General features: G+C 32.9%; 1 protein-coding gene across 2 annotated transcripts in view; it reads right to left on the reverse strand.

The window, feature by feature from the left end:
- LOC117342333 overlaps nt 1-17,595 on the reverse strand; it is an 88,799-nt gene extending 71,204 nt beyond the window's left edge. Inside the window, exons 1-2 of one of the 2 annotated variants that reach the window (XM_033904469.1) lie at nt 17,047-17,595; nt 678-799 (exon numbers count right to left, since the gene is read on the reverse strand). In XM_033904469.1, the coding sequence (XP_033760360.1) occupies nt 678-799; nt 17,047-17,134 (210 nt within the window). In that variant the 5' untranslated portion in view covers nt 17,135-17,595. The remainder of the gene's footprint in view (nt 1-677; nt 800-17,046) is intronic. The other variant, XM_033904470.1, reaches the window with a different exon arrangement.
- Between the last annotated feature and the right edge of the window lie 3,546 nt (nt 17,596-21,141).

Consider the following 21,141-nt stretch of genomic DNA (forward strand, 5'->3'; position numbering starts at 1 on the left):
ATGGCGATCTTTTGAAACTAAACAATTGCTCCTCAAAGATGGATTTTCCTGTAAACTATAGCAAAGCTTTCTATCTCAAAAGGGGGAAACGCAAACCCCCGGCCAAGAAGTTCACAATTTTGATAGAACACATTTAGATCATCCAACGTGAAGAGAGAGTATTTTGTCATACGTACATATAGTTATAGAGAGGAGGACTTTCGAATATTCACTATTTGACCATGGAGGTTTCTGAAAAATTTAATTAAATATGGTTCATGGGTTCATGAGAAGAAGTCGAAAATGACAACTGTTTAGGGCGATCATGGAAGTAACCGTTTTGGTATCGAGGATGTACCAGCATAACAAATCAGAATACTCTCACATCAGGCACTGAGAAACTAGAGCGGAAAACCTGGCTCCTAGCGTGCAACATATTCATATCCTTAACATTCTCTGGATATATTTGGATGGTTCACTAACTCTTTACAACATGCAATGGTTAACAGGTAACCTCAACAGGGGATCTGAAGTATTTTGAGTTTTGTTTAAACTATACTTTATAGACTATTCCTTGATTATTATCATATAAAATGAATAATAATGAGATATAATGAAATAATATATAATGAAAAACTATTACTGTTATCTGTAATTATAAAATTACTTGTTTATCATTAAGATATATTTGTGGATACCGTGTGTTTGAGGCCGCTACCGAGTTCTTGTATGTAGATAAAAAGAACGAAGGACACGAGAAGAAAGCAGATGAAGAGGAACCAAGGATGTATTTTCATGTCTGCTGCTCGCCAAAACCAATCTGGAAATAATAAACAAATACCACACCGATATTACTCTATCGCTGTAGGTCGTAAATCCATTTACTTATATTGTCATAGAAAGTTATATAATGTTGTGTAATATATACTAATTTGTAAAGACGTAAATCACAGAAGAACAATAGGTGTTATATGAATATAGTAAAGCCTTTTTATCCATGACTTGTCCATTTACACTTATTGTTTCATTATAAAGGTTATTAATATAATATGGAAAATACACCTGGTATATACACATGTACGATGGCCGACAAGAGCCTGGCAAAATGAAATGAAAAAACTGTAACACTTTTTTCAATGGTACAGTTTTTTCATATCTTTTTGTACCATAGAAAAGTGTACCATGGTACAAAAAGATATGAAAAAAGTGTACCAAGAAAGAAACGTTATCAGAACATCGGAATGTCGTTATCCAACACCATGAACAGGGCTGACCCCGAATAGCAAAGGTTTGATAACACCGTCACAACAAGCCGCAAAGTGTATTAATCACTTCTGAGGACACAAATCGAGTCGAAACTTTAGTGTAAGTTTTGGAGTGTACCTTGGGGCTAAAAATTATTAAATTAAACTTCTATAATGTCGTCATTTCTATTTGAAAGATAAACAATTGGACGATTGAAAAAACATTATAGCATTTCTATAATAGTCTTACAATATATATATATATTCCTCGATGTCTTCAGTAAAACCAACTATATTTTACGAGTTGGGCTAATATTTCGATATTTGCGCATTCGTGAAAAATATCAAAATATTAGCCACATGAGTGAAATACATTTTGTATTATTGAAGATGCTATTAGATATGCAGTTTATTACATTTGCATAGCAAAATATATCGGATCATCTTTTAACTTTTTCAATTGTCGTTTGTATGCAGGGTTTTGATTAAATATCACTTTTATAGAATGATTAATTTTCGATATTTCACTGCTAAAAGCGTGATAACGAAACCCATCGGTGTCTATAGTTTCTTTTACTCGAGAAGTTTTTATTACGTAATAAAATTGATGGTCCCATTTCCCCAAAACGAACCCCATCGGTGTCTATAGTTTCTTTTACTCGAGAAGTTGAGGCATATTGGATACATTGACAATGTAAGTACAAATAATTTAAGGATATGCACATTGGGTCGGGATAAACACCTGGTAAATACACATGGAATATTCATTTTAACAGTCATGTTAACCCTTCCGACAAAATAATCTCAATTGATATTTACTACCTGTGTAAAAATTGAAATTCAATATGACTTAAGTTGTATGAATGACACTCACGTTTTTATCACTTAAATGCATAACTTACACTTCCTTATAACCCTATGACTAATCCTTTATTGCGTTGTTTGAAAACACTAACGCTCTTCTAACATCACTATGTAAAGTACCTGAAACACCACAAACACAAGTATATATATCATCAAAATGAGATCGGTGACGTCAGCATAGTGGATGACCAAACGGTGTTAAAGTCTCGCACCAATTATTGCATCTTGTATGGATGGAACTGGCAGTATGCGGAACAAGTATAAATTATAAGTATAAATAAACTTTGACAGGAATCCTTAATGGTTAAACACCCGTAGGAATTATCTTAATATTAGTCTCAACTGATGAAACTGGTAGGACTGTAGGTTTCTTCCATGACAGTTCTATAGATATGTACCTGTATGTAACCCTCAATATTTCAGTACTCTTGCGGCTTCATTATCTGAGAAGTCCACACAAGGACAAAGGACAATTTTGAGTTTCAGGGATTTTAGGTTAAGGTCAGGTTCACTGTTTCTATTTTAAGCGAAGACCGGTAGGGTACATGTATTGTTGTAGTAATGCTCAGTATGTATGTTAACACTTGTTTTTGTATGTAAGTCTCGTGATATTAATACAACTAACTGTGAAATGACTTGGCTGGATATTGACGCAATTGGTTGTCTAAGTGGCTGTAGGATGTGGCAACCAGTTGTAAAGTGATTAGTTGGAGAGATAAACAGACGTGCAATGACAAATTAGTGAAAAAGCTTGTTGTGGGTTGTCGTGATATTGAGATAAAGAGACGGGAAATAGCAAAATAGTAAAATAACAGGTTGTAGATTGTCGTGATAGTGAGATGAACGGATGGTATGTGGCTGGATTGTTATAAAACCAGTTGTGGAATGACTGGATCGTTAAAGACAAGTTGTGTTCCGGCAGAGTAAGCGTCGTATGCTTCATCGACGGCAACCGCCATATAAATGTAAGGCCCAAGTCTTTCTTAAGAAACTCATCCGCAAAATAAGATTTTAGGTGGAGACAACGAAACCAAAACACATAAGATAATGTTGTCTACCATAGAATTGTATCATGATCTTCACCCACCTGCATCATTCGACACACTGCGTGTAAGTTTTTCATGCCGTGATGATGGAAAAAAAGTACTCCTATATTGAATACACTGTGTAACATATTTGTTAGCAGAACATGTAGGGGAAGTAGAGGCATTACTATATAGAAACGAGAAATCAAGAATTGAGAAATCGACACGATATAAACCAATGTTGTAAGCTATTCCTGTTGGTAATGTTGTAATCAAAGTTCTTATCAGCACAATAGCAACAATATTTGTAAAGCGTTGACAATGGCTGGGAGTACAGGCGCACCATCAACCCGTGCACGATTTCATTTCAATTCCCAGGCATTACCCTTATCTATTACATTATCTGTCCCCATATGTTAGGAATTATGGTGGAAAATGATTGGAGTCATGAATGTCTGCTTCTTTGGATATCGAATAACTCTTCGATATTTTACCTGTATTGGTAAACATCACCACCTTATGTACATAGCAACATCACTTCTCATATATCATCACCATGAATGCCGTCCATTTTTAGAGTTTATATGATTTTTTTGAAAGAATGACATTGCATGATAATAGTTGATCAAATTAAGTTATGAATGAAATAAAGATATAGAGGTCGAAATACATTTAAGCTAATTTCACAGTCTCAACTGATGTATGTTGGTTTCGAAACGGGAAACTGGTATAAAGAGAAGATACCTGAAGAAAAAACGTTATATGTGTTATTCTTTTCAATACTTAAAAACTAAAATACTCACTGAAATACAAAAGTCCTTAAATGCAGGAAGTTGAACTTCAAAATGTATTCCTTAAAATCTGCTTATCTGTCTTATTTGTACCATTTCCTTAAAAGGGTCACATTATTCAAATAAGCACGTCATTATTCATGCAATGGTAATGTTAAAAAATGATTCAAATTGTATTTAATGATCGTAAACGTATTGTCCAAAAGAAAGATGTAGTTAACCTAATGTAAATACCCTACGATCTTAATACGTAGTAGCACAAATGCCGAAAGAAGGCAATTCTATTTACTCCATTTCCGACCTCGAACTCATGATCAACGGCATCTAATCGTCTAGTCAGCAATGCCAACAGCTTACACCAATGTGTCATATCCACTTTCTTTACAACGAAACGTCTCAATGGGTCAGTGATGGTTGTCAGGATATCCTGACATGATATCTTAATGGCAAATCGGCTATGACATGATATGAATTCCCGGATCATACGTATACATACATTTAATTATTCAACATGTGTGTATCCCTTGTGAGGTACTTTCTTCAGGTAAGAGTACTTATAAATTAAGCAAACAATGTTTCCCGCGAACATAGTGTTAGAGTAAACCAGTCCTGTTTGGTTAGGCTTATCAGAAATGTGTTAACTTGTTATAGCCATATATAATTGAGGTTTACAAAATTTTATATAGAATTTTATCATTTCTATAAAATAAGTTTATTTGAAGATGAGTAAAATATTTTGATATCAATTTGGAAACAAAAGATATTCTTACTCTCACAATATATAACATAACTTTAAACAAAATATTTACAGAGGAACTTCTGTTTTTATCTTTTGTGATTTGTGTACACTCTTTTGAAGTACAAATACCCATCACTTGACAACATATTCTGTTTTTTATTAAGGTAAAGAACGCATTGGATAAAAAAGAAAAATTAAAGAAATACATTAAATTTTAACATACCCTTGATATATATATATATATATATATAAACATATTTAAATAGTATTTTCCATATTAACAAAACTTAGAGAAGTTACATACAAACGACGTGTACATAAGCAAATGTTGTTGAAATGCTTTACGCTGTTAATGACAGATACACATGCATCAATCCTGTTCTAATTTTGTTTGTCGTTGCAGAATTAAAGTGAAGAAACCGCTGTCACATTTCCCCATAACACACATTTTACACATCTTAGCGCTATATTGGTGAGCGTATTTCTGATACACTTTATCTTTTTTCTCTTAATAAAATATATATATTCAAATATATGTATTCTGGATTACTTATGAATGGATAAGTAGATATCTCACTTCATTGATACAAACATAGATACAAAACAATGAAATGGTCCAACTTTATATACATCAATACCAACATATTTACCAGCACTTAGCTTATTGTCTTTGACCGTTATAGTCCGCTGAACGTATTTGACTTAGAGAACATATCTATATGAAACAATTGGCAAAGGATAAAGAAAAAGATAATATCAAGAGGTTCTGAGGCGATACGCTCTGAATAAATAAATTAATTAATCATCCCTGTATGTATGTATATCAAAGCTTTAGAAAAAACAACAACTCCCTAATAAAACAACAAAACAGCAAAACAATCATTCAATTAACGATAACAAAATAACTAAAGAAAAAAATCAATACAGTAAAACAAAAGAACAATAAAACACCATCAAAACAACGAACAATAACACAATAAAACAACAAAGCAATAAAGCCATAGCATAATGACACATTAAAACAACAAAAGCAACAAACAATAACACAATTACATAACAAAGCAGCAGAACAAGAACATAATACAACAAAACAACAAACAGTGACATTATCAACATCAAAATAAACAATGTCATAACAAGCAACAAAACAATAACACAACAAAACAGCAAAAACAACAAATAATTACACAATAAAAAAACAAAACAATAACACGATAAAACAACAAAACAAAAACACGATCAAACAACAGAACAATTACACAAAAAAGCATATAACACAATAACACAATAAAACAACAAAACAGCGAAACAATGACACAATAAAACAACAAATAACACAACTAGACAACAAAACAATAATACAGTCACAAAATAACAAGATAAAACTTCAAAAAAAATACAATTAAATAATAACATAAAAAATAGTACAATACCACTAATATCAGCAAAACAGAAAAGAACAACAAACAATAACATTATAAAAAGCAAAACATTAACACAATAAAACAACAAAACAACAACTACAACAAAAAATGATAAACAATACTGCAGCCAAACCATAAAACAACAAAATAGCAAACAAACAATAACGTAATAAAATAATAAAACAACAACCAATAACACAACCAAACAACAACAAAATACCACAATAAAATTTCAAAACAACAAAACAACAACAAATAAATAATCAATAACTCAATAAAACTACAAAACAACACAAAATAACACAATAGCACTATATAACAAGAACACTAAAAAAAACAATAACATAATAAAACAACAAAAACTACACAAAGAAGCAACAAAACAATAAAAACAGAAAAGCAATAAAACATGAATAAGCAACAAAACAATAACACAATAAATCAACATAATTAAGCAATTAAACCATAAAACAATAAAACATTTTAATCAGGAAACAATAAAACACTTTTAAACAGTTGTAATAACTTTTTCTTGTGGCAATAAAATAGAATTAAATGAAACTTTAAAATAAAGTTTAAACTTGAAGAGGAAACTTTCAAAATATTTGTCTTGAAAGGAAAGTTTCCAAAATAGAAAATAGATTTTCACATCGGTTTATTTTATCTCTTGTCCATACTAAGCAGTTTGTTTATAATCAGTAAATCACTAAGATAAAAATAACGTACTTCGTGTATGTGCGTTCGTTTCCTAACTAAGGTATGAGGCGACCATTGTATAACTTCCTGTTCAACTCAAACTGATTGCTACGTCCTGGTAGATGTTTTAAATGGACATCACGTTAAAAACAACATTTTATCAACATTACCTGTTTGATACACTTTTTGTTATGTTTCTACTTCCAGTGTCCAATGTGGCCACTCGGTTTCGCCGGGAAATCCTTCTCTTATTTAGCACTGATAACAACACCATACAGTTTTGAAAACGAGGCAGTCATTGGTAAACATGAACACGTGATGCATGCAGAAACAGTGTGTATAAACCTGTTTTCTGACGCCATATTTAGTAATATTTGTGGCAAATGTTATTCGATAAATCAAAGTCCATTCAGAATTATGATAAAAAAGCTGTTAATGTACACTGAACAGGTGCTGTGGGAATCGGGTCACTAGCCTATCAATACCAGTGGTTAAACCGTTATCATCATGGGTCCCTTTAATACTACTATGCTTTATAATTAAAACTAAACGCAGTATTTAGACATTTTCAACAAAACCTTGGGGTGTTTACATGCCAGTCAATGAAAACATACAAAAGTCTGGAGAGCTAAAATGATGTTGACTCTGCGTATGTCAGGACAGTTTTTTCTTCAAACATTCGCATCACTGTTGTCCTCCATTATCTAAACACCTTCAATACGACATTAAAGTGTCCTTGTCTTTATTTCCCTCTTTACAACGTGCTCAATAAGCATTTAAATTGATGTACACATTGTCCTCTGTATAACGACGTCCCTTTCAGGCAACTCGCATATTTAGTGAGGTCATGCAAAAAATTGAACACCGTTAGAGATTTTCGCAAGGTGCAACCTCTAAATCATTTTTTATTCAACGGAGTATCGATGGAAAGAGTTTATGAATATTCATCTGAAAAGTCCTATACATTTAGTTGATATTAACGATTCCCTTCCACAAGGTTGATTTATGGTCGGAGAAAGGCCAAACTACGGCGTTTTTTTGGCTTTTTAATTGAAATTTTCCCCTTTTTGTCACCGAAATTATTCAGATGCACAGCAAAATCTACATGAATGAGTTAATTTCTATCCAAAAGGTATCGTTTTATATGTGTTTTTTTTTACTTTTGGAAAAACTATGACCGATGTTAATGTCCCGATATTGGAACTCTGTTTTTAGTGTCGAAAGGCGGCATAGAAACGGACATAAATCACTACACGAATACAACGAATCATGATAAATTAGATATATTATTTGAAGACATACTGTATTATGTAGAACGTTTTTAGTCATGCAAGTTGATAGATTTAATATTGTGTTAAAACCACTGCTACCATCGTTGCCATGACAGTCTTCCGGCTTCCACAACGAATGCGGTGACAAAGTGAAAGAAGAATACTTATGCGTAACTTGTCGGTTGTCGTAAAACTCTATGCATAGCTGCTATATTATTTAATGCTGCTGTACTATAGCTTATCAATTCAAATATCGGAAATTTACAAAAACACTGAAAATACCAAATATACAGCCTTCCTGTCACCGAGTGAAGGTAAAAAGCGGAACTGGTTAACATTGTGACGTCATCGGAATGTTTAAGTTGTAACAAAGTACAATAATGTATATTTTACATGAATACACTAATGAGCAACATAATGTTGGACAACATAAACAATGATGCGTTCGTTTTGGCAAGACTCTTATATGAAAGCAGAAGTATTCACAGTCAGTGGACATCTGAGCCAACCTGTCGTGTCGTGTGTACTGAGAGACGATGCGTCCTTCATCGCCAGCCATTGCACTTGTATAGCAGGGTATACATGAACGTTATAAATAATGTATTGTATGTGGGTGACGTAAGCATAAGTCCAGTCTGTTTTTTGTGGATGAAACAAATAAAGACCTTAATTGTATTGCTCTAACATTTAATGCTTTTGTGTCGTATAATTTTTCTCAAGTCTTCATTTTATTTTTATAGATTTTAGTTTAATTTCGTTTATTTGAATAACTTAAAATATTATGTCTCTGTTATACTTATGTTCATTCTTTTCACTTTTCTCTTCCCTTTCCATGAATCTGTGATGTAAGTACAATCTATATCTGTGATATCTTTCCTAACTCGGAACCTATCTTAATTATTATAAAACTAACTAGTGTGTGTTATATTTGTGATGCTGTTGATACAAAAAGCTAAAAGATTGTTCTGCTGTGTACAGTCGACGTAAAATGATGTTCCTTGTATCTTGCAATTTATACTACGAAGAGCTAGAATGGGGAAAATTGTTATGGCATTATTTTCCATGTAAAACTGGACTTGTGTCTTTCATCTCCTACATGACTATTCAAATATTCATTATTTGTTATCATTATCAATATCATTGTGTAGGTTGGGAGAGGCATGCTCACACGTAGGTGCTTTGCTATTTAGAATAAAACATGGCATCATATTAGACTATAACATAGAGCCATGCACACCAAAAACGTGTCAGTGGAATCGGCAGCTTCCAAAGAAGTTCGAGAGTGCTAAGATGGCATGGATTTCTGTAAGCCAGAAAGAAAACAACCTGCGCGTGTTAGTAACAGGCTCCATCGGATGGGAAAGTAGACTGAATTCAAAATACCCTCTCAAGTCTCGGGATCCAACGGTCGTCGGCTTCGTATTGTTGTATATATTCGCATAAACGTATGCTGCATACTTAAGATGGAAATGGGTTGGATTGAATACACAACCTATTTAATATTGATGTTGGAAATATATACTTCAGTGTTTTTTTTATGTTTACATTACTGCATGAGTACCTACATAACTGCGTACTAAAGATGAATGAATGTGTCAAGCCTATGTGTCTGTTTTCATATAAAAAAATGTGTGTTGCAATAACGTAACTTATTAGAATCATGTAAATTCATATATATTATTGTGAAGAAAAACATGTAAGTTAACATTCGGAATTCCATATGATTCATTTGTATGGGATATTTGTACAGTTTTCTGATTTGTTTATATTGCGCATACACGCATCTTGTATTGTGAATGATAAGTGTATAAATTACTTTGACATAAAGTATATATAGATATTGTCACTCGATGAATATCAGAAATCAAAGTTTAAATTAAGTGCATGCATTAGATATTAATTCCACCTTCGACAGATACTATTGTATGTATTGATAATAAATTACATAAAAAAATTGTAAACAAGAATGACAAGATAATTCAAAACTAAATAATAATCTTGGTATTGTACATTTCAGTGTTTGTTTTGTGTTTACAGTACTGCATGAACACCTACAGAATTCAGGTTTCAAGTAACAGTATTTGTCTGTGTAGTCAAATATGACCTCGAAAATAAGATAATCCGAAATAGAAAGTTTTTTTTATATATATATTTATTAGTTACTGCTCACGGGATTACTGTTAGATCGCTACATGTTCTAAAATACATTTGACTACACATTCTTATATTTAGATCAGAAAAAGCATATACCAACTAAACACCAAAATGAAATTTGAAGGCAATTTAATCACACACCAATGAATTCTATCATCTGCCTTTAGCAGTCAGACTATATCAGATATAGATACTATAAACAGCTTTTAAGTCTACTTATATAACATAGAATTTTAAATGAAGGAAAGTCAACTTTATCATCACAAGTCTTGGTGATGGCACTATTAGAACAGGATCATAAGTTATTGTTACAATTTTATCAACATTTGCCATATTTGCTCTTAATCTTTCAACTTCAATACGAACGCGAGCTAGTGGCCTTGACCTCTCCACATTTTCAGCGAAATGTTTTTTTTTTTTTTTCGATTTTGTTGAGAACAGAATAACAAGTGTGGTACCACGGGCAGCATTGGTTTTCCTTGTTTATAAATCCACGGTCTGCCATCACTTGGTCACCGTCAACATCTTAGCAATAAAATCTAACATGGGTATGTTCCGTGGACAGGGATACCTCGGCCGGAGTGTAAGAGTTTTGCCTGTCAGAACGAGACTTGCCGAATGCTGACTAGCCAAACTCTTAGCACGAGGGTTAGATATACCCTTGTTCGAGAAACAGACCCATGTTTGATTAATTTTCTCAGATACTTGCAAACCAATGTACAGTGTAAGCTTTTATGAATAGTTTTCATCGAGCCAACTACAAATCTCCTTGAAATGTGTATCAAAATTGATGACGTCATCATCAACAACGTGGTTAATGAACGTAAAATGACGACGTTATGTTATTGTGAGCAGCGTCATATAGCGCGTCCAAGCTGTCTTTACCCCCGTGTGTGAGATCGATTAATGTTTTCCCTAGCAACCGCGGGATAATCCTGTCAAATATGTGAGAATCAGAACTCCACCACTTTGATAAAGTTCTTTATCTGAAGTCCTTCCATCCCAAGCGCCCGATATAAATGAAATCGAACCTTTGGGAGTAATTCCAATCAAAAACTAAACAGTATTGTGTCTCCTGTAATTGAAAAAGAAACTGTAACGGGATTGTTTCTCTATGTAAATTTCTGTACAGTCAATAATTGAAACAGCCCTAGAAAATATGCTTCTAAAACATGTTTGTTAAAGTCCCAGACAGTGCCACTCGCAGAATATTCTTGTAGATGACATGTTCAATCGCAGTTTGACTGCAGTTTCAAAAAAAAACCAAAACAAAACAAAAATCACCTTCAGTGTCATTTTGGTCTTTATTTGCATTACACTAGAAGACAAGTTAAATAGCATTTCAATTGGCATTTCAAACAGCGGAAAAACTTCGAAGTCCAGTATAAAAGATTTTTTTTTGTATTATTTCCCCTAATAATAAACCAGCGAAATTCTCTGAACCATATTTATTGATTATATTTTCCAAATCCTTCTTAGTTCACTTAGTCCATCTCATAGTTGCTGTTTCTGGAATCTCGCCTAAGACAGCTCTTAATTCAAATCTAGGTTTTCGGAAGAAAGTCACTTAACTTTCTTTGCAAGCTAATCATATGATGGTGGAGATTGTGGCGATTCTGTAACAAAGTGTGCAGATACACCTAGGTCTGATAGCCCAGCCACATCATCTTCGCGTCTTCTTCTACCCCCTCCTTTGTTATCATTGTAGATATCTCAACATACTTCATATCAGCTTTCATATCTTCTATGTGAGTGTCCTTATATGAAAACCCTACGACAAAAAGTCTTGGTGTTTGGGGACTGAATGTGGCGGACCTACATAAATATGAAACAAGTTAGATGTATTGTCTTCGGTGTAAAACTGAAATAGAAACAATAATTGATACAATATTGGGACGTTCAAAAATTCAAGAATTTCTAAAAAAAAATTTGAATCTTTTTATCGATTACCTACTCATTCCATTTGTTTTAAATAAAGAAACTTTCATTTTTGGGGTTTCTAACCCAAATCAGATAAGTAAGAAGTAAATAATATGATACTCTTAATCATAAAACAATATATCAATTCATCAAGATGTTTAGAAATCTGACCTATCCCTAAATCACTTGATTAATCAGATCCGAGAAAGTTACTATACCCAACAATACACTGTCATTTGTAAAGGTGTAATATTTCTTCAGAAACTGAATGACGACTGGAAGAAATGGGCTAGACATGCATACTTTTTGTCTTTCATTGCACAATATTATATGAAATGAAATAAGCAAACCCTGATGATCTCTTAGTAGTAACTTACTTATTTAATTTTATCTTTTTTTCACAATGCTGTGACATCCCCACCCCTCCAAATCCAGATACCTCTTTCTTCTTTTCTTTTCTTTTTTTTTCTTTTCTTTTCTGTCTTATTATTTTTCTTTTTTCAGAAGTTACAGTGCTATGTCTACATGAATATTAAATCTTAAAAAGTGCAAATTTGAGGGAACCATTCATCTATAGATGTACATAATGATATATAAAACAATTACTATCTGGAAAATATCTATACATTTCCTAAAAAAGAGAAAACGTTACTGTATCAGTATTAAATACGAGTAAAAGGCAAATGAAAACTAAACAATTCATAATGTATAAGTAATACTAACTACTAGTAATACAGAACAAAAAAACCCTTAGTTTTATCTCGAATAAACTACTAGAATGACAAATGGCAAGAAAAGCACCGAGAGTACAGATATAAGTGTACCAGTTAAAAAATGATGTATGGATGATTGAGATTGTGAGCATTTGAAATGACATTGTACATGTCTTGTTACTAAATTGTTGAAAAAAAAATCTTGGAAAAGAAAATATAAAAGTTAAAAAACAGAAGTTAAATAGAGTCGACCAATCTATATAGTTAATTAAAATGTTTTTTGCACAAATTTGTTTCTACGTTTTTTAGGAAATATACAAATACATTTTGTTAATTGATATAAGATGACACCCCGTAATTAATTGACACAAAATAATAACACGTGAATTTATAAACCCCTGTAGTGCAGTGTCATTGATTACGTTATATTGATCTCGACTAATTTTTATTATTAGTAATTATCCTCATTTACAAACCCCTGTTGTTCCATCTTATAAATAAACCTCTGATGTAAACAACTGGATAGTCGTACAAACATCCATAGTTTCATAGGCTACACCGGTACACCGGGGTACTAGAATGGGGGTCTTCAATAAAATAATCATGAAAAATCTACCCAAATTACTTACCTGTCAAAAACCGAGTGCAACACACAACGTCGTCAGAATAAGGAGTCCCTCTATTTTTTTTTTAGATGAACACGAATGGAATTCGAAACACATATATATATATTTTCTGATGGCGTCAGTTCCCCTACGGTTTGTACAATGATCTCAAACATTTTAACAAAGGGAGCGATATACAGATAAATACAGGTAGATTTTCTAGTGCACATGCCGGCTTTACGTTTAAGTGAACTGCAGTATGCCGCAGATTTTGATCTGCAAGAAGGTGGAGGGGAAATATGTGACGTCGATATAAAGGCCCGATAAGTCATCACGTGTTATACGGACAGTAGTTACCGACAAATAACCAAATACTATCTACTCTACACAAATTGATATATTTTGTTTTGTTAATAACGCTGTAAACACTTTTCAACCGCAGCCGATTCACTTGGGAAGTCCTTTTTTGTTAACATGTGGATTGTGTATGTTTGACATACAGTGACAAACAGTGCATACAGTGACAACTAGTGACATACAGTGACATACAGTGACAAACAGCGACATACAGTGACATACTGTGACATACAGTGACGTACAGTGACGTACAGTGACAAACTGTGCCATACAGTGACACAATGACATACAGTGAGATACTGTGACAAACAGTAACAAACTGTGCCATACAGTGAAACATTGACATACAGGGACAAACAGTTTCATGCAGTGACACTATTTGACATGCTTTGACGTCCTGTGAAATACACTAACAAACAGTAACATACTGGAATAAAATACTGTGACATCCTGTGATGACAGACATATCAGACAAGCATTGAACTGTTACCAAATGGTAGTTTACATTCGAAATGAATACAATTTGGGTGAAAGATAAATAGAATGTGGCGACATGAAATATTTATCTGTCACTCTAATTGTATTTATATCGACTGTATACTACCATGTGGTAACAGTTCAATGCTTATATTTACATTCATAAAGATTTTTTGCTTTCTGTAGGTTATAAAGCGTTAAAATTTGCCGCTTACCCTATCACTGACGTCTTCAAGTTCAAATACCGAAACAGCCGAAATTTCCAGAAAGAATAATATAGTCCCTCATATCGTTATCAATAGCAAACACATAAAATGTTTTTTTGCACAAATTTGGCTTTTTATATTCCATATACGTTTGCATATATCGTCAAATTGTTCATAATTGCATAATTGATAATTGTTTAAAATCAACGGTGTTTTTTGCGCTATGATATACGGTTAACATTAAGAAGTGATGCGGCGTTAGACGGGTGTTGAACAGTACAAGATCGATCGGAAATACTTAAGTTTCTATCGACTGGATTTACATTATTTTCAGAAGAATGTCAGCTCTTAAATTCTAAATGTAAAACGTCTTGACAGTAGGTGAAAACGATTCCAATGATATTTTGTTCGAAACAGATTCCAGTCTAACTGGTCACATCAGTGTCGCTAACTTAGCAGACGATGTTCAACTTCACAGGGGCTCGATTTTGTAAGGTTGGTAGTTGGAATCAGTGAATAACCACAAAACTAAAAACCAGTGTACATACACAACCGGAAACTATGTCGATACTCTCGATTTTTTTACAAGATTTAAAAAATTAAATACTGGAATTTTAATGTTGCCGTGTCTTGCATTTCTGAAAATTTGGGAACGAGCCCCTGTAAGTGTGACGACATTGACAATTTGATAATTTCGTATAGATAAAGAATTACGCTTATAGTAATTTTGTGTTGACTACATTTTTCAAATTCTAAAATATTACTCTCATAACTTGTGAAGTTGCTATATGTTTTGTGGTTACTTATGGAAATAAATGCTTGCATTCGAAAGCCCTCTAGGCCGAAAGTCAATGGCGGCCATTGTTTTAACCTGCAACACATGACGTTGTATTCCTACACTGACCGAATCACTGGTAACTGTAGTATACAGTCTAGTAAATACAATTTGGTTTAAGTAAAGACATCTAGGCAAATGCAACACAGAATGTATATGTAGTTAAATATAGTGACATAAAGTGACAAAATTGTGACATTCAGTAACATATAGTGGCAAACAGTAATACGATAACCTTATTGTGTGGATATTCAAGAGACAGATTTGTAAACTGGTGTTTGGATGAATACGTTTGATGTGCAGACATTTTTGGGATTGATGTGGTATTCTTGCAATGTATTGTGTGGATGAACCGTAAAAAGAAGGAACGTATTTGTTCCAGGAAATAAGTCATATATGTATAATGTTTTGGTTCGTTTAAAACAGGAATTTGTAGGTTTTACTATATTGTTAAAAGTCAGTAAATTTTTGTGTGGATGGATTGTAATCAGAAAATAAAAGTGATTGTTGTGTAGATATGTTAAAAAAGAGACAATGCAATTGTGAAAAGTATTGTTAAAACAGAATATAATTGATGTGTCGAGAGATTGTTTACTGTTAACATAATTGATGTGTCGAGAGATTGTTTACTGTTAACATAATTGATGTGTCGAGAGATTGTTTACTGTTAACATAATTGATGTTGGAATATATTGCAATTAGACATTATGATTGTTGTTTGGAAAAATTGTAATCGGTCAATATAATTCAAGTGTGGATATATTGTAATCAGACAATATAATATTGTGTGTAACCGTTGTAAAATGGCAATAGAATTGTTGTGGGGCTAGAATGGAAACTTGCATTATGATTTTTGTGTGAATAGATTGTAAATAAATTGTATCAATATTGTGTGGATAAATTGTAATCATAAAATATAATTGTTGTGTTGATAAAGTGTAATCATAAAACATAATTGTTGTGTTGATAAAGTGTAATCATAAAACATAATTGTATTGTGAATAGATTGTAAATAAATTGTATCAATATTGTGTGGATAAATTGTAATCATAAAATATAATTGTTGTGTTGATAAAGTGTAATAAAAAAAACATAATTGTTGTGTTGATAAAGTGTAATCATCAAACATAATTGTATTGTGAACAGATTGTAAATAAATTGTATCAATATTGTGTGGATAAATTGTATTCATAAGATATAATTGTTGTGTTGATCAAGTGTAATAAAAAAAAACATAATTGTTGTGTTGATAAAGTGTAATAAAAAAAACATAATTGTTGTGTTGATAAAGTGTAATCATAAAACATAATTATATTGTGAATAGATTGTAAATATTCAATAGTTTTGTTGTGTTGATGAAGTGTAATCATAAAACATAATTATATTGTGAATAGATTGTAAATATACAATTGTTGTGTTGTCATAAAATATAATTGTTGTGTGGATAGAGTGTAATGAGACAGTATAATTGCAGTGTGGATAAATTGTAATCATAATATAGCCATCAGTATTGCTGTGTGGATACATTATCAACGGACATGCAATTATGATTGTGGTTTTCGACGCAAATTAACCAATATATATATAATTGTTGATAATTGTAATTGGAACTCAATTGTGATTTTAGTATGAATAATACATAATTGTCAGTTGTATTAAAAAACATGGATGGAAAGGACTTACTCTCAATAAAATGGTAAATATATATCAAAAACGTTTTTTAAAGTATTAAATACATTTACTTACAGATAAGAATGCTAGCTATTGCTGAATTCTTTATGTTTATAAAAAGACACAAGATAATCCTTCGATGAAGAAAATGAAGAAAATGCATTTAGCATTCGCGAACAGTTTTATGTGTATAGTCCACTTAGTTGCTGCCTTCAGAGGTAAACATGGTATATCCAATTACAGTATGAATTAAAGAAACAAAGTGTTACTGACCAATCGTATAACTTCCATCATAATAAGACAGGACCAATGTAACCGTTATACCGTCCGATTGTCTGACACTAACTACATTGGGTAGTCGTGTAGATAATATGCCAGGTCCGCCTGGTCTTATCGCCAATGTTTGCAGACACAGTGCGTGACTCAAAACCCATGTTCACGTTACCTGGACACTGACACTCTTTCGTCAGCAAACCCGGGATGACATGTTATCCGTATTCCAGAAATCGCATATTTACCAAAAATGTGGGTTTCTGAAATTCTCAATACGCCCTCCCGAAACAAGACATTATAAGTTTGCCTGGTGAATAGGTGTTTGGATGTTTATGTTAACGTAGTGAAAATGGTGTTTCATTGAAGGGTAAGATGACAAAGTTGTCATCAGGAAAGCTTTGAGTATCGCTTTAATATGACCTGACCTGAGGTATCAGTAAACGGTATAACAATGTTCTAAAAATAAACTGAAAAGTATGTATTGGTAGGAAAAAGGGGTCGGTGCATTTCTGAAATAGAAAAGCGCTGGCAATATGACGTAATTTTAGGGTAGGATGAGACGTTTGACACCAGTCTACTGATGCCTCGTGTAATGTCCATTCAAATATCTATTACGACCGTAATAAGATCGGAGTGAGACAGGCCTGTATTGTGATTAACAAGGCTTATCAGCCCATGTATATTACACAGGTGTATACCGACACTGTATTCTGTATCTGTATCAGAAGGCACCATAGCCATGCAGTAATAAACATGTAGTTAGCATATACAACAGAGTCAGTAATTACTTTAATTACGGCCACACAAACGCAATATAACACCTCGCTGTATATGTTTGATAAATAAGAACAAGATGGTAACCTGATGTGAAAAAGCAGTTTCCCTCCAAAAATCTGAGTACGAAAAAGATGTTCGCTGGCCGAATCGGTATGACTGAAATAACTGAATATAGGTTTAGTGACTAATATATTACTTAAATGACTAAATAATTACCTGGATGAATATTACATTACCTTGGTGATTAATATATTACCTGGGTGACTAATATATTACCTGGGCGACATATATAACCTGGGTGACTAATATATTACCTTGGAGACTAATATATATTACCTGGATAACTGATATATTCCCTTGATTACTGATATATTATCTTGGCGACTAATACATTTCCTGGAAAATATATCCATCCCATGAAACGTGCCATGCATATACAGTGGAACTTCGTTAACTCGAACTCGGATAACTCGAATACCCCGCTTAACTCGAAGAACCTGGCCGGTCCCGGCCGAATTCTCTCTTTATCTTAGTAAAAAAAACTCGGAAAATTCGAATTCGGATAACTCGAAAAACTCGGATAATACGAAGTAAAAATTTGGTCCCAACAATAAAAATCCTACTTGAAATGTTCGAATAACTCGAAGTATAATTGTCGTCGATCGGTGGCAAACGCCGACATTTTTTAAGAGCTAAATTCCGTTTGTAATACTGAACATATCGGCACTACTAACCTACATGCTATTATAAGTGTTTCATAAATTCATAAAAGAAATTGTCGGTTGAATCTTATAACAACAAGTCTTGGTGATAAAAAGTACTGCTTTACTGACATCAGGTAATTTCCCAAGGCGGTCGCCGATATCAGTACACACGATAGTCAACAACTCATCTACCCGTTCGCTCAAGCGGAACTAATCTCTGACACACCGGTAGATCTACCCGGCTGATGACACAGTCACCGGCGCCTATTAAATCTTTAAACTGCTGAAACAATAGCGTAATTACTGCCGAGGTGTTCAGAGTACAACTGTAACGGTCAGTGCTATCTATTAAATCGGATAAAACACCAACTCAGTTACAGTAACATTTTATACGCACATGCGCAGCCCAACTTCCGGTGCTAATACACATGGAAATGGCGTGGTTATCAATAAAAAGTAAATAGAACCGATCAAACAGTATTTTATATATGTCCAATAAAAGGTAATGGTTCTGTTACGTTTTGTATGCAATCTGTGTTAAACTTAAACGGTTATTTGTTTTGACATTAATAACTTTACCGTTTACCTTTTGCAAACATGACTTGCACATCAGATCGTTATTGAAGTGACTAAGTGAAAGAAACTTTATCGTGACTGTATATCGGCAAAACTACACCAAATTACAAGTGACATAACGAAACATTACATATATATTTACATGTATTGACCAGTCTTCACACTAAACTGATGAGCGACAGAGCGAAGTTATAATGATTATATAATGCTGACAAATATTGACCAAACTTTTCACCAAAACCGATAACTCGCTTAATTCGAAGTTTTTTCGTGGTCCCGTCGACTTCGAGTTAACGAAGTTCCACTGTATAGGATATATTGTGTTGTTTGTGGGATATGATCTTGTATGTATATACTGTATAGAAAAGTAAAGACGTTGTCTCATAATGTATAATATATTCTTTTGGTATGATATATCCTGTATCAATATATATTTGTACATATAATGTTTATATATATATATAACCGTGACTGCTGCAAAGACGCAAGATCCCATAATGCCTCATACTATTCTACCTCGCATTACATACAAAATGCCTCAATATATTATAACGGGTATTTATTTTACTATATAGCTAATTTTTCTATCGAACAGTTCTTGTTACTCTATTATCCTGGGAAATGGAGCTGGATAGCAATGTCGTCTTTTCAAACCATTGCACTTTTAAATTATATGCTTCAAATTATTTTTTGATTACTGTACAAATCTTGCTCGTTCTTCAACTGGTGCTAATACGAGTGATATAACGTTTGCCTGGGCACGTTTATGCTAAATATCTACTCGATATCAATGCATAACATGCCTATTTCAATTAGCGAGTAATATTGTGACAGTATAATGCCAGTAGCATATGATTGTGTAATCATGCATCATTATGTATACAATGTATATACATATAACTTATGGTTAATCATAAATAATAAGCAAGTTTATTATTTTTCAAAGCAATTTGATAGCATTTTTTGTTACCTATATCAAAATGAATGATCACAAAAACAATCGGTAACTATACCACTTTGTTTACATGTATGTCATCATTTTCTGGGCCCCGTGAAACGGCCTTCAAGTGTTAGTCAGTCATAACATTGAAACACGTGATTAAATAGTCAAGGTCAGAGTGTCAATCTATCAAAACATATTTTATTCCATGTGCGGTATCAACAGTTATAACAATGCGATCATGCCTTGGAAGTTGTGAAAAGTATTGTTAAAACAGAATATAATTGATGTGTCGAGAGATTGTTTACTGTTAACATAATTGATGTGTCGAGATATTGTTTACTGTTAACATAATTGATGTGTCGAGAGATTGTTTACTGTTAACATAATTGATGGGTCGAGAGATTGTTTACTGTTAACATAATTGATGTGTCGAGAGATTGTTTACTGTTAACATAATTGATGTGTTGAGAGATTGTTTACTTTTAACATCATTGATGTGTCGAGAGATTGTTTACTGTTAACATAATTGATGTGTCGAGAGATTGTTTACTGTTAACATAATTGATGTGTCGAGAGATTGTTTACTGTTAACATAATTGATGTGTCGAGAGATTGTTTACTGTTAACATAATTGATGTGTCGAGAGATTGTTTACTTTTAACATAATTGATGTGTCGAGAGATTGTTTACTGTTTACATAATTGATGTGTCGAGAGATTGTTTACTTTTAACATAATTGATGTGTTGAGAGATTGTTTACTTTTAACATCATTGATGTGTCGAGAGATAGTTTACTGTTAACATAATTGATGTGTCGAGAGATTGTTTACTGTTAACATAATTGATGTGTCGAGAGATTGTTTACTGTTAACATAATTGATGTGTCGAGAGATTGTT

Source organism: Pecten maximus, chromosome 14, assembly GCF_902652985.1.
Source record: "Pecten maximus chromosome 14, xPecMax1.1, whole genome shotgun sequence".
Taxonomy (NCBI): domain Eukaryota; kingdom Metazoa; phylum Mollusca; class Bivalvia; order Pectinida; family Pectinidae; genus Pecten; species Pecten maximus.